This window comes from Coprinopsis cinerea (assembly GCF_000182895.1).
Source record: "Coprinopsis cinerea okayama7#130 chromosome 3 map unlocalized cont3.3, whole genome shotgun sequence".
Taxonomy (NCBI): Eukaryota; Fungi; Basidiomycota; class Agaricomycetes; order Agaricales; family Psathyrellaceae; genus Coprinopsis; species Coprinopsis cinerea.
Window position 1 is genome coordinate 3,170,334 of NW_003307542.1, and position 19,401 is coordinate 3,189,734.

Consider the following 19,401-nt stretch of genomic DNA (forward strand, 5'->3'; position numbering starts at 1 on the left):
GTCCGTGCCTTGCGGTACTCTGGTCACCTCAGCACATCTAGCGGGCGCCTAAACAGATTCTCCGGGAGCCTCAATCTCAGCTGGAACTATGAAGAACAGCTCTACCCGCGAGCCTCGCCCCAACTGCCCCCACAGACGCTCATCTCTCTCATCAGAACTTCGACGCACAGCCGCCCCCATTTCCCTGGGTACACCCACTGCGAAGGATGCTTTAACAGACTTTTTAGGAACCTTGCAACCCGTGATCAAGATCTCAGTGACTGGTTCTGTTCGAAAGACCAGCCCATCTCCATGTCGATAATCCTGCGCTGTGTGACTATTATATTAGGAAAGCCGGATGGTTCGCAACGTCGGGCGCGAATCAGGACAAGCCGGTCCTCTACCTACTATTCGCTTTCAACTGGTGCTTTACAAGTGCTTTGTAGATCGGGAATAAAGGATTTCATCAAAAGTATGCTCGTGGTAGATTAGTACTCGGTGACGGGCCTCAGCCAAACGAATGCAGCCATAGAAGGAACAAACGATACTATCAATTACTCTCCTACTACCAACATTAAGTAGCAAAATGCAGTGCAGTAGAGTTGCTGGTGTTACAAATGAGTGAAAGTCCATGAGAATGCTAGCAATGAGGTCGTAATGTTTCGTCAAAGTCATTCAACACCAACAACCAGAGTCATCGATCGCTTAGTTGATGGCGATCTTCTTGGGCGCGAGCTCAGGGCTCGTTTTAGGGAAAGTAACAGTCAATACTCCATCTTGCATCGATGCCTTGATGGTGTCATCCTAGAATTGCGAGCAAACCGTGTCAGTAATCTGTTCGAAAAGGACCGGAGAAAGCGAGCTTGAACTGGCACTTGTATGTACTCACCTTCAGACCTTCAGGCAACTGCAAAGTCCTCGAGAACTTGCCAAATCTTCGCTCACGGACTGCGTACCCGTTCTCGTTGTGCTCGGAGGACGACTTGCTCTCGGCGGACACGGTCAAGCGGCCATTCTGGACGTCGATCGAGATATCCTCCTTCTTGAGACCGGGTAGCTCGAAGGTCGCAGTTACGAGGTTCTTCTCTTTGTCTTCATGTAAGTCCATCCTAAACAACGGTTACTGTGTCAGATCTCCGTCCGAAGAAGCACATATGAATGCGACATTGCTTACCTTGGCTTGAAATAGCGGATGGCTCCATCCCCGTTCGTCGCAGACTGGCGGCGCTGGAGTTGAGTCCCCGTCTCGCCCGAACGGAAGTTGCGGAAGTTGAAGGCTTCGTCAAAGAAGCGGTCAAAGTCGTAGAAAGGCTCGTAGAAGAAAACGTTTGACATCGTGTTTGCGATAGGTTGATTGAATTGGGCGACTTTGCGAGAAGAGAACTACTAGGCGAGTTGTGAAAGGCAGAGGTAACTAGATAGGACGTGCTCGACTTGAAACTTGCTTTGCATCTGCCTTCGACTGCGTCTCTTATATATGTTTTGGCCGCTGAGGTGCTCCACCTTTGAGAACGTTCGAGACAGTTCAAAGAACATTGTCCAACGAATGCTGAACGGCGATGACTCACGTTTCGAATTTTCTGGAACAAAGGCGCGTCGTTCTTGTGGGGTCAACTACTACTAATCTATCTCTCCGATACTCCAGACTTCTCTAGATTGTTTCTGAAGTCCACTTTCCTTCCCATTTTGTTTCAGGAAGTTACATTGGACCTGTGGTGTCGAACCTTCTCGAACAATTGGTGCCGCTGGCCTTGCGCATGCCCAATCGGGAGCGTTGGTTACCCGAAATGGTAACCGTCCGTCCGGCCTGGTGCTGGAGGGAGGGCGGGGCGAGCCGAAATGCGCCTGGGATTGCATCGGGAGGCGCACCAGTGGCTTCTTCCTTCTTTCCGACCCTTCGGAGAGACGTCGGGATATTGATCATCTTGCTGCCCCTTTTTGGGCGAAATGGTGCGCAGTCACTGAGCAAACACCAAACGGTGGATAGGACTCGGAGAACTCCTAAAGGATGATTTCACAGCTCTTTTAGGTAGCCTGCACAGCTGAAACTTTGAGTATTCCTGACGTGGTATCTCAGAAATCAGAGGGTGTCCCAACGCTCCACTTTTATTTATGTATGGCATGGAAGCGCCCCTGCGAGATATCATTGGTCTGGGAACGGTACATGTCGTTCGTGTTTAGCTACTAGCTATCCAGAAATGTGAGCCTAGCATACTCGTTTCAACCATCGTCTTCTACAACTATCCGAACACCGAGGTCAGTCAATTCTCGAAGAGCATTCGCGTACTCTACATCACTCTCCAAGTCCCACTGCAACTCCTGGGCCCTGCTCGGCTTACCCTCGCGACAGGAAAGTCCAATAAAGGTGATCACAATTTCTGCCCTCCTGCACCCCATTTGCAACTCGGCCGGTTCGCCTCCAGCCACGCTCTCGTTTGAGCCATTGACAGCTGCACTGGGGGAAGAGTCAATGCGACTCTGGCGATAAGCAAAATATCGTGCGATAGCCCTGAGATCAATCGTGGCAGAATGTTCGTAGAGAGCGATCCGGCGTATAGCTGGGAAAGGGATCGAGAGAGCAGAATGTGGATCAGGCGAGGGGAGAAGGACGTGGAATTTGTCGCACTCGACAGACAGGTATCGAAGTGACCTGCACCGCGAGATCGCAAGCCACATCTGCACCTCGTCCTGAGGCTCAAGTCGTAACCCTGCATAAGCAAGATCCAGTGTCCGAAGCGAGTCCCCCGATCGCGCCAGGAATGACACGATGGGGGTGACTGGGTCGGGCGGGACGCTGTTGCCCCTGCTGCTGCGCTCGCGGCCTTTCCTGTGACACGCCAAAGATCGGAGGGAAGGGAGTGTAAGAAAGCCCAAGGGTTCCAACGGGTGCATCGTGGACGAGATAACAAGTTCCTCCACCCCATCGTGAACGAACCGTTCTCGCTCGAGGTCAGCCTCCGTCTGCCAGTAGCGTGTCATGGCCGGATCTGTCTCGTCAATCTTCAGCTTCTTGAGATTGGGGAGGTCACCTCCTACGATATGAAGAGCCTGCTGTGTATAGATGTGGAAGAGGTTGAGCGTCAAAGACGTGATTGACGCATGGGAAATAACGACCCCGCCTACCAATCTGCTGGTCATCGTCAACGTGAGGTCGGATAGATGGGGAGAAAGCGATTCGAGGTTGTTAGCCCACAATATGACTTCAGGTCGTTGTGGACCACGGTGAGTCAGAGGGATGTGGAGAGATCTGAGGTTCCTCCAGGGCGAGAGGCTAGTAGTAGTACCCACTGGCGCAAGTGAAATCGTCTCCATCATGTCCAGGAAGAGGTTTCGGAAGGGTGCAGGGCATATTCGGCCATACGTGATGGAAATCCCCTTCCAACCCCGATCCTCCTCTAGGAGTTGAAAGATTCGTCCCACATCCTCCAGCACGTCGGGATTACTATGGCGCCGTCCTCCACCTCCAGTCAAGATTTTCTCGTCTATCTCGAAATGAACTAGGAGCCAGAGAGGTGTGGATCCAGCTCGGCCAAACCACGAGCGTAACTCCCTCCAGGGTACTATACTAGTATCGCCCTTCCCCCAATACCTTGCGTTGGGAATATATACGCGTAGTTTGATCCCCGCCCATAGCTCAGGTGTAGAGAACGCAGCTTCCCTCCACGCCCGACAGACGGATCTTAGAACGAGGAACCGTTCACGACCGCCTTCATCCAGAATGGGAGGCAAACAAGCTCTGAAAAGCTCTGCCAATAACTCGGACGGAAACCTCCGTAGAGGCGATATCGCGCTTCGAAGATGGGCTTGTCGTGCCCGAAGCTCTTCCAGTCGCAATTCGACGGATCTGAGTTCATCTTCCACAGACGAGAGTTCTTTCAGCAGAGAGCGGACGTCGTCATCGCCAGGTGGGTGGTTGTGGTCCAGAAATGACTCGAGGTTGGGTTCCAGCTGCTGCATAGTCGTGGTCGTGGATCAAGAGAGCGTCAACGCCAGAAGTAGACTGCACCCAGAGTCGGAGTTCTTCTCGACTTTGAGCGGAGCGTCTGTCCATAAGCGTGTCTCCAGAAGCTGGAGCGTCTGCCAATAGGTATATCTCAACCAGCAGGCACAAATACAGAGTCCAGTTGCGACAACAACCTGCAGACGAGAGCCAGAAAACCTGCAATATGATGAAGCCTGAATCCAGATTCCGGCCTCAGCTGTTTTCCATCAAGACGACGTTGGAAGCTCCGCTTCATTCACAGCTCAATGACGTATACCGCAAATCTGAACGCCTTTCAAGTTCTCCGTTAGTATATCGGTTAGTACACGCGCCTGTCACGCGCGAAAGCTGGGTTCGACTCCCAGACGGAGAGTTTTTTATTTTTTGCCTTCCTCACTACTAGCTTTATTTTCTTGAACTTCACTGTTAATCGATGCTTCCAATACCCTCCCCCAATTATTTTTAAATTCATTTAAGCTTGTAAAGTAAGGTCATCATCGATCATCACCGAATGCACTCCGTCAAGAACAAAAGGGGCCGTTCAGATCTGTGGTGCTGCAGTGAATTGGTGCCGTTTGGGCGCTTGTTTGGGCGGTGCAAGTTCAGCATGCATTGACTACGAAACGTCTAAGTCGCTCGTCCTCCGCGAGTCAGCTTCAGCGAGCGCAGATTCGACGTTCACGATTCTCTTCCCTTCCAACCAGTGCGTCCTCTCCAACCTCCCCCAACTCCGCCGAGTAGCGATAGAACATGCGGACCTTTGGGCACCTGCACTCTTCGATTTCGACACCGACGCCGACCGTCAAGGACTGCCTCTCCCGTGGAAGCAACTCACGCACTCTCCATCGTACCCTGGATCACATACGAAACTTGGTCCCAGATATTCAAATCATGTACCTCCCTCGTACGCGGAACGTTCTTCATCGTCGATAGCGGCGAAACCGACGATACGGGGACCCATCTTCTCCCCCTCCTCCCCCACCCCATTCTGATCGACCTAACTCTGATCCACAAACACTTCACCAGCGAACCTTTCGTTTTCGAGGCATACAACTTCCCCTCTCTTACTAGCCTCCGTCTCGGCGCGTACAACCAACCACAGACACCCAAAGCATTCGACTGGTCTAGGATCCGCGCCCAGATCTTCAACCTCACCACTCTCTCGTTGTACCACCTCACATGGGAGATGGAGGTATCCGAGATCGTCCAACTCTTCCTCGCGACTCCGAATTTACTCTCCCTGACGATGGGAGTCTCGACCGACTACAACGCCGTTTTCGAGCACTTCCAAATCGACTGGAACGGCCATGCGCTCCTCCCAAAACTCAAAGAACTGACACTCGATTGCGTCGATGCACGGTACAAGGACCTCGAGGATGATACTTTGGCTGGGACGACGACGTCCCGCCCCGAGTCTTCGAGGTTCCTCAGCCTCACTGCGGATGGGTTTTCCGAGATGGTCAAAGACCGATGGAGACCGGTAGAGGAAATTGCACAGATAGAGCGTGTATCGCTGTTCCTTCCACGAACACACGAGCCGATGCTCGAGGCTGTGCGACATTCCCTTCGGCGAGAGGTGAAGGAAGGCCTGCACCTAACCGTCCAAGTATCCGAGAGGCCGCTATGGGACGATCCTCACCTCGGAGACTTGGTACACTGGGACGAAAAGTAGCCTACAGTCACGGGCCATGTTTTGTACCGAGTGTGAGTTATCGGGTATCTCAATACACTTATGGAGCGCAATGAAACGACCCGGGTCGCGACTGTGATAGTGTACCGAAGTACCACGGCGCCACTCCCCTCGTCGACGAGTCGTCGTAGATGTCTCGATGTCGATTGAAGGGCTGACTCGGATGCAATGACCCGCGAAGGAATGACTCAAATACACACGTGGATGATAATGCGCAGATAGGAAACGAAGCCAAGTTCGTTCTGTAGGTCTACCACCAGGGTTAGATTACGACCTTGCTACATGACGCGCACTACTGTAACTACAGTAAGGGGATGTAGTCAACATGTACAGGGGGGTAAGCACGATGTTACAAAAGTTCAGGGCCCAAAAATAGATAGTCCGAAAGGGTTCACCAATACGAAAGAGCGATTGAATGTCCAAAGGGGATTTCAAAGTAGGGGACGAACGGAGTGAGGCGATGTGGTCTGAAGTAAAAAGGGGTAGAAGAACGAAAGCGAAGAAATTGGAAGCAAATAATATCGTAATGAACGTGTAGGAGCCATCGCATGAGGGGATGGTGTTGCGGAGTACTGGAAGGAGGGAGTGGAAGGAATGCGAGGCAGACACTGTGAGGCTCGAGCGCCTAGTAGCCGTGCTTGCGGTACTCCGACTTGCCATACTTGCCATGGTCATACCTGTCGTACTTTCCATGGTCGTACCTGTCGTACCTGTCGTACTTGCCGTGGTCGTACCTGTCGTATTTGCCGTGGCCGTACTTGCCGTGGCCGTACTTGCCGTGGCCGTACTTGCCGTAGTCGTACCTGCCGTAGTCGTACCTTCCGTAGTCGAACTTGCCGTAGTTACGATGCCCGGACTTGCCATGGTCGTACTTGTCGAAGTCGCGACTTTCGTACTTGCCATAGTCGAACCGACCATAGCCGTGCTTGTCGTAGTTGCGGTAGTAGTCGAACGACTTGCCATAGCCGTAGGTGCCGTAGCCGTCCTTGCCATAGCCGTCCTTGCCATAACCGTAGATGCCGTAACGATCTTTGCCATAGCCATCCTTGCCATAGCCGTAGGTGCCATAGCCGTCCTTGCCATAGCCGTAGATGCCATAGCCGTCCTTCCCATGACCGTCCTTGCCATAGCCATCCTTCCCATAACCGTCCTTGCCATAACCATCCTTCCCATAACCGTCCTTGCCATAACCATCCTTCCCATGGCCATCTTTGCCATAGCCGTCCTTGCCGTCCTTTCCATAGCCATCCTTGCCATAGCCGTCTTTGCCATAGCCGTCCTTGCCGTCCTTTCCATAGCCATCCTTGCCATAACCGTCCTTGCCATAGCCATCCTTGCCGTAGCCGTCTTTGCCATAGCCGTCCTTTCCGTAGTCGAACTTGGAATGGTCGTGGTGTTTAACGCCCTTGTCGTCGGAATGGGCGACGGGGGTAGCAGTGCCATGAACGCCGGCAGTGAGAGCGAGAGCGGTAAGAGCAAGGATAGTTTTGAAGTGCATGTTGTGCTGGTTGTGAGGTGTGAGGGGGGAAGGTTCGGTTGAGTACCCAGAGATGAAATCCCGAGTGAGGAAACTAGAGGTGTGTCTGCCTAGGCTTATATACCTTTCGAGGCTGCAAAGTCTCCGCAAAGACTGAGAGAATGAAGCTGTTTGAATGGTAGAACGCATACTCCGAGAATAGACTGCGCTTTCTTCCCCCGCCTCAGGCCTCATTTCTGCCAAAAAAGCGAATATGCGTGCGCCCCGTCACTTTGCGAACAAATTAGCATCTCGACCTCCGCAGAGGTCTGAACCACAGATTCGTGCCCTAGAACAGGCTCCCTCAGTGCTTGATAGAGACCCAGAAAGGCCCGTCCATAGTTTCTGTATCCGAACTCATTCTTTAAAGTGTAGTTTTGCCGGTGCATTTCGTCTCTGGTCTCCTGTCTTGGCATCGACTTTGGCGTCCAAATTTAGGTTGCCCGTCGTCATTCTGGGTAATCGACTTTGATCGGCGTCTTGCTCTGAATTCTTCCCTTCGCCTTGAATGGTAATAATATATGCTTGGCTTCAAGTACCGGGGCTCCCTGAGCCCATTTCGCCCTTCCATGTCGCAGAGGGATGAATACCAATCTATAGTCATAACTATTAACAGCGTAACCTGGAAGAAAGCAACGGCGAGCGGGTTGAATGGATGATTGATTTTACGGGGCTAGTAGGCGGCGCACTCCCGCTGAAGTGTTTGTACACTATCGAGTTCTGCTCAAATGCACTTTTCCAAGAGCAAAAAAGGTGTTATTTTCTGTCGTTGCTTCAGTCAATTAGTTGCAGTTTTGCGCGGTGAAACCCCCAAAACTCCGAGTCATTGGCCCCCAACCAACCCGTTTCTCCAACAGTTGCAGATATTAAAACCAGTCTATTCGCAGCGAAGCTCCTATGGATAGTCCTGTGCGGATGCCAAGGCAAACATACCAGGCGTGGAGGTTGAACGAGTTGCTCCAACTCCGCGTCCTGCAACTTACAGCCCTGCCTTGCTTAGCTTAGAAGGGCGGTAGAAGAAGGAGAAACGATCACCGTCGAGGATTGACCGGCGGATGCCAAGCATTCCTGGCATCGACGAAAACAGGGGGGCGCACCACCATGTCACCACCTTTCCTCCCCATAACCCATAACGACGACGTCTCAGCGCCAGGAAAGTGAATGGAAACTCCATCGTAAGGATGCGAAGAACCAACCATCTTCGTAATAAGTAGCGCAGAGCCCACGAGCCAGCTGCATCCACGCCCAGCTGAAAAGGGCCCCTGTTCAGGGGCTACTCCGAGTCGTCGCAGAGTAGTCGGAATCTGACAGTGTTTAGTAGTAATACTTACTATAGTCCTGAAACCATTCTCGCGATCATTGACATCGTGGACTCGAGTCTGAACCACAACACCTCTACGACCGACTCCCACTCCCACTGGGCCCCGACTGACTCTTGACTCGTGACATGTGGCATCCCCCAAACAAATCATCCTAGTAACCACATCCTTCACACTCCCCTCCCTCAGGCTGACCACCAGACTCAACCTCCTCCTTCAACACCCTCTGCACCCTCCTCACTACTCCGGCTCCCCGCACCACCATGACTCGCGATCGTCGCCACCACCTACCTCCCTCAACTGGTCCACAAACCAGTTAACCCTCGATACACTTCAAAGTTCAACCCGATCGCGAACGTGATCGATGAGGATCTTAGGCTTCAAGCTTCAAGTACCGCTGTACCGGGGCTCCCCCATATTGCCATTCTGTGTCTCAGAGGGCATGTGCCATGGATACCAGTCTATAGTTATTCACAAGTGTGACCCGGAAGAAAGTAAGACGAGGGGTTGAATGGTCAGGACAGTGATTGATTACTACTACTAGGGACTGGGCGCTAACTGTAACCTTTTGTTAGTAGTTGTATTGCCAATGCAAGTAGTAGTTGCGTAAGCTACCACAAAAATAAACCAATTGCTTCTGATAGAGAGTTGCTTCTAGACAGTTGCCATCCCTCTCCCGGAAATCACTCGATCTTGGGGCATATCACACACTCTTCGAGTCGTCGCAAACGATGATGATAAATATTGGGCCTATGTACTAGAATGATGAATGGCATGCAGAAAACGAAACGAAGAAACACTACAAATTACAAAAAAGAGAATTACACGAAAAACGTACTACAATTTACAAAGCCGCCTTCTGGAACTTGGGCGGAACACCATCCCGAACAGCAAGGAACGGCATCAAATCACTCGTCAAAAACTCGGAAGGCCACTGCCTCCTAATCTGACTCCTCAAATACTCCTTCGCAATATGCACATTCTCATCCTTCACACCCGCCACAATCTTCTTAATCGTAGGCGCCAACTCCTCCACAAGCTTATCCACATACTCGACAGTGATAAGCTCACCGGTATCGTCCACCCGCATACCGTACTTGACCCACTGCCACAGCTGGATACGCGTGATCTCAGCGGTGGCAGCGTCCTCCATGAGGTAGTTGTACGGGATACAGCCGTTCCCACCGACCCACGCAGCCGTATACGCAAGGCACGTCGACACGTTCTCGCGCACGCCGTCGAGCGTGATCTTGCCGGGGACGGTGGTGTTCAGGAGGTCCGCGGCGGTGACCTTAACGTCGAGCCGGCGGTTGTGGTACTGGTTGGGCCCGAGCATGTGCTGGTCGAAGATGCCGCGCGCGATGGGCTCGATGAGCGGGTGCGCGATCCAGGTGCCGTCGTGCCCGGCGGTGACCTCGCGGAGCTTGTCGGCGCGGACCTTGGCCATGGCGATTTCGTTGGCCTTGGGGTCGTCCTTGATGGGGATCTGAGCGGACATGCCACCCATGGCTGCGACCTTGCGCCTGGAGAGAGTGTTAGAGGATGATATATGTTGAAAGAGGACGGGGCTTACCTGTGGCAAGTGTTGATGAGGAGACGGACGTAGGCGTCCATGAAAGGAACGGTCATAGTGACGTCCTTGCGATCAGGGAGGACAGCAGAGCGGTCAGCCCGTCGCTTCTTAATGAAGCTGAAGATATAATCCCATCTACAAACCCACTATCATCAGCCCCAAAGCTCATACAACACCACCACAAAAAATAGCAACTCACCGTCCACAGTTCAATCCACTCGAATGTTCCCTCAACTCAAAGAGGATCTCCTCCATGTGGAAGGCAGCGGGGATAGTCTCAATCAAGACGGTTCCGCGGATCGTGCCCTGGGGCAGACCGATATAGTGCTGCGAGAAGACGAAGATGTCGTTCCAGAGGCGGGCCTCGAGGTAGTGCTCCATCTTCGGGAGGTAGAAGTAGGGGCCTTTGCCGCGCTTGACTTGCTCCTTGGCGTTGTGGTAGAAGAAGAGGGCAAAGTCGAAGATGGAGGCGGAGACGGGCTGGTTGTCGATGAGGACGCGGGGTTCGTCGAGGTGCCATCCTCGGGGACTAGAGAAGATTAGATGAGCGTGATGAAGAAAGAAGGAAGGTGAGGTCAACGTACCGGACGATGAGGGTAGCAGGGTTCTCAGAGAGCTTGTACTTCTTGCCATTGGTCTCGAAATCAATCTGGCGACGGATAGCATCGCGCAAGTTGATCTGGCCATTAAGCATGTTCGCAAACGTAGGCGAGGACGAATCTACACCACACCACATAACACAACGATCAGCTATCTGAAACACCCCTCCCAACGATAACAAACTCAACGTACCCTCAAAATCAGCCATGAACGTCTGCGCACCACTATTCAGCGCATTAATGACCATCTTCCTATCAGTGGGGCCGGTAATCTCGACACGGCGGTCCTCAAGACCAGGAGCGGGTGGGGCGCATTGCCAGCTGGGGTCGTCCCGGACGGCCTGTGTCTCAGGTGGGAAGTCGAGGACGGCGCCGGCGTCGTAGCGCCTCTGGGCCTCCTCGCGGGCAGTCAGCAGCGACTGCCTTGTCGACTCGAAGGTGCGGTGGAGGGCGGCGAGGAACTTGAGGGCTCCGTCGGTGAAGAGCTCGGCTTGGGCCTTGGGCGCCTGGTTGGAGAGGACCTGGATGCCGGGGACGTTAACGGTGGTCATCGTGTTCTAATCGTCGTCGTCGTTGTCGATGGGGAGGGATAAGTTGGTGTGGATGGGGGTTGTGGTGGTGGTGGATGAGAGACAAGTTGGAGTGGCTCGGGGATTATTAAATAAGGGAAATGCATTTTCTTTGGGTCGAGGAGGAGTTGGTTCATTGGAACACCGTCCAGGGGCGGCTCCCCGCGCATCCGTCTCCGAAAATGGCACGGATCGACGTCACTTGTTCCCCTCTCCCCGGAGTCACTCGGGAATCACATGACAGTTTCCCCTCCTCCCCTCCTAGCAGCGATTGGAATTTCAGAATTCAGACTTCTTATGCATGAACACTCTTGAATTCGAATATGCTGACAATTGCATTCGCGGATCTCGCTGAATACAACCTCGACTTACCATAAGACGTAAGATTCTCAGAAATGCAGCAGCGGGGCCCGGGGACAATGTTTCTATTAGAGGATAGGCGGTAGAACCGCACACCGGCTTGCTGGGAGGAACATGGGTCATCTTTCACGACGTTTGTGAATAATGTACGAGGGAGGGACGTGGGACTCCCGAAAGCCGACGAAGAGAATTATTCATCGAGCGACGACGAGGAGACTTGAGAGGTTGCCGGAGACAAACTACCCGGACCGATCCCATAGACTCATAGAGTGCGGGGTAATGCGCCGACGGGGGGCAAGGTCTCTCACTTCCTGGAACGGCGGAACGACGTCCGCCAGTGTAATGGAACGTGTCTCGGGGAATCCATGGAACCCATCCACGAAGGACCCATGTCCATGTACATACATACTGGAGAGCCCCAATCCCATCCCATCGCCGCTCCAGTCTCCATCCAGTCTCAGTCTCCAGTGACGCCGTCCGTCCGAGCGGATGGCATCGGACGCCTTGGCGGTCCTCCACCACTACCAGCGAATCAGCTGCACGGATGAGTGTCCACAGGCTTCCTTCCAAAGGTACCGACCCGCCGTAGACGCAGACTGGTACTGCCTCCGCGACGCCAACAGTAGCCACCGGGACCACAGGTGAATCACCGACATATGTACATGTGTAACTCCAGGGGACCACTCGCAGTCTTCCGGACCCACCATGACAGTAAAGGTGACAGTAAACGAGACGTCACATTCACCTGAATTCCGTCCATACTCGTACACCGTCCCAATCCATGTCTCACATTGTCCACTGTAGATAGGAGCAAGGAAGACTGGTGTTGAGCAACCTGGAGGCTGGATGCCAGAAAGTTAGATTTAGATTCGTCGACATTACACAGTACACACAGAAGCCATGCACAATCTTCCAGCGGGAGGCTACATATAATCTACAATAACATAAGTAATGTCAAAAAATGGCGAACAGTGTCAAGAGACTCGAGAATCCATGAATCGCCATAGCCTATAGGGTCTTAGTCTATCATCCATACATCCAAGCATCACGACCGTCGACTGGATACCTCCGTACCAATCCCAACACACATCCGTACGGTGAGTATTGTAGTAGAGTATGTATCATGACTTCTCATCCTCGGACTCAACAGTCACAGTGGTCCTCCGTCTTGGCGAAGGAGAGCCCGACGAGGCCTTGGACATCGGATTCGGAGTCGACGATGACGACGAACTCGGCGAAAACCCAACGGGGACTTCCTTCGCTTGTGTCTCCGCAAAGAACAACTCTTTCACCATCCTCTCGAGGACGAGCAAAACGCGCTTGCATGCGAACGACCAGACGCCGACGCTTACAGATCCTACAATTCAAAACGAAAAGAAAATCGCGTTTGTTAGACGCCAACGGCACGGTGGATAAAGGGAGAATGGGAAAAAGGGTAGGTACATACCTCGCGGGGCAAATGGGAAGGAGAACCACCACGTCAGAGGACCCATCCACCCTTCTGGCAGGTAGAACACGGCTTTACGTCCGTACCACCATCCGATGACCAAGTTCACGCCTGACGTGAGCGCCCAGATTACAGCGTTGAATTTGGTGGAGAAGCTTGATTTTGCAGTTGCGATTTCAGAGTCTGGATGGAGAGATTAGTTTCATGAAACATGGGATGGAGAGAGGGGAGATGAAAAGGAGAAATCAATAGAGGCTGGATGATGAAGGCCTCTGGTATGAAGGCCGCATCGTGGAATCGCGTTTTGAGAGCCAGCGAGTCCAGAGCTGGCGCTGTCAACTCCACACCCGCAGCATCCACGAGCCACAAATGCCAACACATGGCAATCCCCGCCATGCTCAACTACTCCGGGTCGGCGCCCCAGCCTAAACAACCACCATCCCCTACCACTCTTCCCCTCTGACAAAACACCACCACCAATAACGAGGGTAAAAACACATCACTCACTCAACTTCTCCAACTCCGCCAACCCCTTATCCACACTCCTCCTCAACTTGGCCCACTTTGCAAACTGGTCTTGGGCGCTCGTTTTGAGTAGTTCGGTTTTGTTGTTGAGGATTTCGGTTTTGAGGGAGCGTTGGCGGGCGGCTAGAGAGTTGCGGCTTAGGCGGAGGTAGAGGTTGTAGGCCTGTATGCGTGTTTGTTGAGGTGGATTGGCATGTTAGTTGAGTGTTAAGTCAGGAAGTGAATAAGAAAGGGAGTGGAAGTTGGAGTAGTGAGAGGAAAGGCAAGACGCACCCATTCTAGTAAGACGTTCTGCCCAATCCACGAGATGAGCTGTGTCACGAAGACGATGAGGAACACTGTTAATAGCAGTGACATTTTGGTTTGGTTTGGGAGTCGGCTTGCCGCCGGTGAGTTCTATATGTCGATGATGAATATACCAGTCTGAAAGCAAATTCTTATAAGCCCCAATTGAAGCTCTCGCCCAACGAGACGCGTACCGAGGCTGGACAAACCTAGCAATGGCTTATGACGAAGCCTCAGAGATTCAGAACAACGGCTGACTGTCTGGCTGGTCTGGAACACGTCTCAGAGGAGTCCTACTAAGATTTCGAATCAGTTAAAGGGTTATAGACACTAGGTCTAGTGATATGAACGTACCTGCAGGGTGTTGGTGAAAGGCAGAAAGAGTCTTATGCCCCTTGGCCAGGTGGATGTTGGAGGTTGACGGAGAGAGCGTCCGACTCCTTGAGGACACGCAGCGTCACATCAGATTCACAGCTCATCGGTCATCGTGGCAAACGGCCTGCGAGACTGATAAGATAAGATCTCATCATCCATCAACGGACCACTCGTCGTCGACTGACGGTGTTGTTCGCCTCCCTGAACGTCGACGACGGACAAGAACATCGTCAACATGTTATCAGTCAGGAAAAGGCGCAAGACTCAGAAACATTTAGTTTTCGGGGATCTCGTCCAATGTCAGAATTAGAATACCAACCTGGTGAGTAAGAAGCGTATCACCTTCTTTTCTGACATTTTTGCTATTGACAGATACTCAGGCTCTAGAGTGAAGCCACACATTTGCGGTACCAAACGTGTTATGTGATACTGTGAAGGTTACGAATGCTTCTAGATAAAGCAGCATGTTCTCGGGTCCACGTTATCTCCTACAACCTTTCTTCATCTCTACAGCTCAAGAACGGGGTAAAAAAGGCAGCAAGGATAGCCATGCACGCTCTCGACTTCTCACCCGAACTCCTCGACTACATCTTCGCTTGGAACGACGACGACAGCGCATCCCTCACCGCCTGCGCGCGTGTGTGCAAACAGTGGCGCGGACCTGCGCAGTACCTCCTCTTCCAACGCGTCGCCCTCTCCAACCCCGCGTCGTTTCCCGGTCTCTTCCAGGCGCTCCAAACCCAGCCCAGTCTAACCTCAGGTCTGAAATATGTCAAGATATCCGCCAAATCCCACCGAAGCATCTGGTTACACGAGCCCGAGAGTGCAAACCTCGCAGCGTCGATCCTGGACCTCCTCCCCTCCATCTCTTCGCTGGAACTGAAGGGTCCTCGGCCGGGGCAGGGGAAACCGGACCACCCACACCGACTCGAGCGCGTCGTATGGCGCTCCATCGCACCCCGGCTCCGTGAATCTGTCTCCCGGGCACTCCGTTCTCCCGACCTCACATCCTTGCATATCAACGGCTGGATATTCAATATCTGGGCTCAGCAATTCCACAACCTCGTCTTCTCCACTTCATCCCTCAAACGCCTTGCCCTCCTCGCCTGTTTCCAGGGTATCGGCACGCCCTCCATGAGTAACAACACTAGTACCACCCTCTCCGAAATGCAGAAACGCGCGCTGAGTGAGAGACTGAGCGAAATACCCGAGGAGGCGCGGGGTGTAGATTTGGATGAGCTGGAGGTGCTCTTGGATATGTCCCAGCGCCCGGATTTGGACCATTCGGAGATTATGCCCGAGTCGGTTGTGGAGGCTAGGTCGGAGTTTGTGTTTCCTCCTGGGTGTATCTCGTCGACGAGGGGGATGAAGCTCATTGTACACCTTGATCATGAGTACTACGCCTACCCGCAGTTGAGGGAGCAGCTGCAGACCGAGATTGCACCGACGGTGAGGGAGTTGACGTTGATGAATCCGTTGTGGAGTGAGTCTGTTTTTCTGTTTTTCTATTTCTATTACGTGCTTGGTATCATGGCATTGAAGCTAATTCGAGAATATGTAGATCTCGACAGATTCTCACCCTCAACTAGCGACGACGACCCAGAACCAATCTACGACCTCACACACCACACCTCCCTCCAGCACCTCACAATCCACTACCCCTACAGCCCCCAAACCACACACCTCCCCGCGCTCCTGCACACCCTCCCAATCAACCACCGCAACACCCTGCAAACCCTCACCATCCTCGCCCACGTGCACCTCGGGCTCGGGATGATTCCAGGGCAATTCAGCGAGGGATACAAGGAAGGGTGGAAGAGGCTGGCGGGGACGCTGGCGGGTGGTAGGTTTACGGCGTTTAGGGAGGTGAGGGTGGTTTGGGTGTCGGATAAGCCGCCGCAGGTGGGGTTTGAGCCGGTGGAGGTGGCGTGGTTTGGGGAGGTGGGGGTTAGGGCGAGTGTGGAGGTGAGGGCTCCCGGGGGGTGGGTTTGCAAGTGGAATGGAGTGAATGGGGCAGGGTCGTTGTCCTCTGGTTCTTTGATATAGTAGCGAGTGGTGTGGAAGATCAGACTAGTATTTGTGGAAATGGGACGCGCTTTGTTGAATGAGGAGTCGGTATTGAGGTGGATGGAAGTAGGTTATTGGGTCTCTTTGGGCGATAACGAAAGGGATAAGACGATGATCCCATCTACTCCTCCGACTCGGAAGGGTACACTCTACGTATCTGCGGTGCCCCTGGTCCTGTTCGCGGAAAACTTTTATTCAACTTCCAACTTGAGCTGCTGCCAGTAAGTTGTCTTTGACTTCTTCTTCTTCGATGATGTCTCGATGGTCTTTAAGAAAATCCTTGACGGCGATCTCGACCTTGTTATCTGAAGGTTTTCAAACTTCTTCCATCCCGCAGTCCTGCCAGCAGATGGAGGAGGCCTATTTACCTGTACCTTCCTTCATCTCGTTTCGTCAGTGAATCATGATGAAGCGGAGCTTGAACGTTGAAACCTCTTGTAGAAGTAGGCGGTCCTAGTCAATTGCGACCGGGTTGCAAGAGAGAGGAAATTGTGATCTCTTTCAGGTATTGCCGACGCCAAAAGGGTTGGCCGCGCAACTCTATGAGCGGGCAACAGCGAGACTTTCAGAAGAACGTGGGCGACGCGATTGCCCTTCGAGAACTGACAGAACTTGGTGTTCAGCTAGTTGTAGAAATTGATGATTGACAAGAAATGTAGCATATAGCACCGTCTGCTGAATATAGTGATCACACTACCTTCATCCAAATCGCCGATACGGATAAGCCCCCAAGTTACGAACTCTGAAATCCATCGCGGGGTACTTCAAAGGATACTGGACAATGTCTTTGAATTTAAAAGAGGGTAACAAGACTTGAGCATATAGACTACCCTTAGTGTTCCCACTAAAACCACCAAAAAAGGTCAGCTTCGGGTACTGAGTCTTCCATCCCATAGATGAACTTAGAGACAGCTTCCGAGGTCGTCCTCATGTCTTCGGTAGGGTCAGAAGAGGCCTCCATTTAAGATTCACGCGAGCGCACACACCGTGATCATCTGGAATATACACCAGAGAATTCTCTCCAACTCGTACCCAATGCAAATCGTCCAAAGTCGCAGAGAACAAGGGCTCCCAGCGAGTAAGAACTCTCTTCACACGTTCTTTGAAAAGAAAATTCCTTGTCGGACGGGATGATGTAGGGATATGCCGTTACCAGCTCCCACAGGGTTAGATGTAGTTGCGATATCTGCGTTCAAGTCCGCATCAGGTACGTTTTATACGAGATCCAAAAACAGAGAAACTCACGCGCAGGTGCTGAACATCTTCGATGGCAAGCGCCTCAATGTCCAGTAGTAATCGGTTCAGCCGTTGGGGAAATCCCGAGACGAAGAGACCAGTGTTAGTGGACAAGGCCAGAATTTTATCATTCAATTCCAGGAGCTGCTTAGCCGCGGACGATGAAGCCCTGCTTAGCGTCGTACGGGACGACGACCCTAAGTTCCTTCAAACGACGGACGGGTGGCTGGCACCGCACACTGGGTACCGCCTCGCATCTGGTTTGGCCGATGGTGCGATATACAGCTTCGTCTCCCGGATTGATGTTGGTATGGATGCGCAGGCACTCTAGTTGCCGGACGAGAGTTGGGCGATCGGGGAGTACGGCGAGACTGAGAGCGTCCTCGATCGGTGGATATTTGATATCGAGTCTGATTAGTTGAGGGGTGTCATGAAGGAGATTGGTGAGCTCGCCCTTCGACAACTGTGGACCTATGAGCAAAGATATGTGCCGAAGGTGATTCCCGCACCCAGACCGTGAAACTAGGGACGTGACAGAACGGAAAGCGAAAGAGGACTCTATGATGTCAGGCAGGGCGATTCGAAGCGTTTCGAGCCGTAGAAGTGTCAGTTGGTGAATGATGTGTTCTGGAAAAAGGATGCTGCCTCCGTAATAGATGTCAAGGGACTTCAGGGCACGAAGGTTCACCTTGTCAACGGGGATACGCTCTCTTTGGCGAACCTTGAGATGCTCAAGTTCGGTGCATTGTGCGACGACAGTCGGAAGCGCGCCACCTACTGCATCGCCTAATATATCTGCGTAAAACTTTAGCTGCTTCCAAGGGAATTTAGCCCTCGCTCCGATTATGCAGCTGGATCCAGCAAGCAGGTGCTCTAGCTTCGGTGCATGCTCGAATACGCTCAATGGGTCTCCATGCGCCACGTCGTCGGACTCCAACCACCACAATTCCAGCGTTAGTTTGCGTAAATTGGGGAACTTGAGGCCGGTTAGAGACAGGAGAAGACTGTAGGAGTTGTCGAAGTGGACTATTTCCCAGTTATCCGTGAGAGCGATGAGCTCAGGGAGGGCCTTGAGCCCTTCTTCCGCAGAGAATATGTTAGACACCATGAACTGCAATGGTTCCGGATAGGCCCAACCGATGTGCTGAAGGAGCTGCTGGTAATGTCCAACTCCCGACTGAGACCCTATCCGGAAGGAGAGCGTGGGCAGGTAGCCAAATAGCTTGGGAACCGTATGAAGCGCGTCTTTCCATTCTCTACAGACACGTCGAATCGACATCCACCGGCGAAAATACCCCCTTGAGTAGGGGTGAAGCCTAACCTCGAGGGGGTTAGTATGTGGGAGGAATTTCGAGAATATTTCCATGAGGAGTTCCTCGGGTAGATGCCTCCAAGGGGACAACACCTTCCGATGATTGTCGATGAATGTCTGGCAGGCGATGCGACTGCTAAGCAACCCGCTGTCATTTGGCGAATGGCGCAACTTTAAGTCGATGGAAGCGAGTACCCTCTCTGCTGCAGCAATAGTTTGACGAACGGAGTGCACTTGTTCTTCTGTCGGCGGATGATTGCTGAAAAGGTGTTCTGGAAAGGGGGCCACAAGGATTTCTGGCACTCTGGTCAACGAGTGGGTGGCGTCGGTGAGATCTTGCTCAACATCCTTATGGGCCTGGATTACAACTGTCAGGTGGGAACGAGTCATCATGGATGGGGGCTCCTGAGCACTCAAAAACATAGGTTATGTCGACGGTGAGTCGTGGTCGGGTCGTGGTCGTCGTGGCAGAGATAAAAGTGCTGGCAACTCAATGGCAACTTAGGACTTCTCTGGCGATTATGCCAGCAACTTGGTCGCGATGGTCCGAGTCGGGGTACCCGTTCT

The 19,401-nt window shown here is 52.6% G+C and overlaps 9 protein-coding genes and 1 non-coding gene across 10 annotated transcripts; 3 read left to right on the forward strand and 7 right to left on the reverse strand.

Moving 5' to 3' along the window:
• Positions 1 to 510: 510 nt before the first annotated feature.
• Positions 511 to 1,394, reverse strand: CC1G_02341 (small heat shock protein). The gene is made up of 3 exons (XM_001830838.2): positions 1,154 to 1,394; positions 869 to 1,088; positions 511 to 783 (listed from the first exon to the last, which is right to left on the reverse strand). Exons 1-3 carry the CDS (start codon positions 1,312 to 1,314, stop codon positions 685 to 687), a joined length of 480 nt encoding a protein of 159 aa, XP_001830890.1. The 5' UTR covers positions 1,315 to 1,394; the 3' UTR covers positions 511 to 684.
• A 284-nt stretch (positions 1,395 to 1,678) lies between these two features.
• On the reverse strand, positions 1,679 to 1,903 carry CC1G_14278 (hypothetical protein; the record flags this gene model as incomplete). The annotated part of the gene is made up of 1 exon (XM_002911702.1): positions 1,679 to 1,903. One exon carries the CDS (start codon positions 1,901 to 1,903, stop codon positions 1,679 to 1,681), a length of 225 nt encoding a protein of 74 aa, XP_002911748.1.
• A 296-nt stretch (positions 1,904 to 2,199) lies between these two features.
• Positions 2,200 to 3,936, reverse strand: CC1G_02342 (hypothetical protein; the record flags this gene model as incomplete). The annotated part of the gene is made up of 1 exon (XM_001830839.1): positions 2,200 to 3,936. The coding sequence occupies one exon, from the start codon at positions 3,934 to 3,936 to the stop codon at positions 2,200 to 2,202; it is 1,737 nt and encodes a 578-aa protein (XP_001830891.1).
• Positions 3,937 to 4,262: 326 nt separating this feature from the next.
• CC1G_20069 lies at positions 4,263 to 4,334 on the forward strand. Its single transcript has one exon. It is a non-coding gene; the product is annotated as a tRNA-Asp (tRNA).
• Positions 4,335 to 4,711: 377 nt separating this feature from the next.
• Positions 4,712 to 5,633, forward strand: CC1G_02343 (hypothetical protein; the record flags this gene model as incomplete). Its single annotated transcript, XM_001830840.1, has 2 exons — positions 4,712 to 4,854; positions 4,895 to 5,633. The coding sequence occupies 2 exons, from the start codon at positions 4,712 to 4,714 to the stop codon at positions 5,631 to 5,633; spliced, it is 882 nt and encodes a 293-aa protein (XP_001830892.1).
• Positions 5,634 to 6,276: 643 nt separating this feature from the next.
• On the reverse strand, positions 6,277 to 7,149 carry CC1G_02344 (hypothetical protein; the record flags this gene model as incomplete). The annotated part of the gene is made up of 1 exon (XM_001830841.1): positions 6,277 to 7,149. One exon carries the CDS (start codon positions 7,147 to 7,149, stop codon positions 6,277 to 6,279), a length of 873 nt encoding a protein of 290 aa, XP_001830893.1.
• A 2,181-nt stretch (positions 7,150 to 9,330) lies between these two features.
• Positions 9,331 to 11,258, reverse strand: CC1G_02345 (malate synthase; the record flags this gene model as incomplete). Its single annotated transcript, XM_001830842.2, has 5 exons — positions 10,852 to 11,258; positions 10,644 to 10,779; positions 10,259 to 10,588; positions 10,060 to 10,194; positions 9,331 to 10,009 (listed from the first exon to the last, which is right to left on the reverse strand). The coding sequence occupies exons 1-5, from the start codon at positions 11,207 to 11,209 to the stop codon at positions 9,331 to 9,333; spliced, it is 1,638 nt and encodes a 545-aa protein (XP_001830894.2). The 5' UTR covers positions 11,210 to 11,258.
• Positions 11,259 to 12,446: 1,188 nt separating this feature from the next.
• CC1G_02346 (hypothetical protein) lies at positions 12,447 to 14,253 on the reverse strand. The gene is made up of 6 exons (XM_001830843.2): positions 14,199 to 14,253; positions 14,039 to 14,140; positions 13,833 to 13,982; positions 13,542 to 13,722; positions 13,035 to 13,217; positions 12,447 to 12,944 (listed from the first exon to the last, which is right to left on the reverse strand). Exons 3-6 carry the CDS (start codon positions 13,914 to 13,916, stop codon positions 12,709 to 12,711), a joined length of 684 nt encoding a protein of 227 aa, XP_001830895.1. The 5' UTR covers positions 13,917 to 13,982; positions 14,039 to 14,140; positions 14,199 to 14,253; the 3' UTR covers positions 12,447 to 12,708.
• A 474-nt stretch (positions 14,254 to 14,727) lies between these two features.
• On the forward strand, positions 14,728 to 16,265 carry CC1G_02347 (hypothetical protein; the record flags this gene model as incomplete). The annotated part of the gene is made up of 1 exon (XM_001830844.2): positions 14,728 to 16,265. The coding sequence occupies exon 1, from the start codon at positions 14,769 to 14,771 to the stop codon at positions 16,263 to 16,265; it is 1,497 nt and encodes a 498-aa protein (XP_001830896.2). The 5' UTR covers positions 14,728 to 14,768.
• A 1,405-nt stretch (positions 16,266 to 17,670) lies between these two features.
• On the reverse strand, positions 17,671 to 19,224 carry CC1G_02348 (hypothetical protein; the record flags this gene model as incomplete). The annotated part of the gene is made up of 1 exon (XM_001830845.2): positions 17,671 to 19,224. The coding sequence occupies one exon, from the start codon at positions 19,222 to 19,224 to the stop codon at positions 17,671 to 17,673; it is 1,554 nt and encodes a 517-aa protein (XP_001830897.2).
• Positions 19,225 to 19,401: the final 177 nt, after the last annotated feature.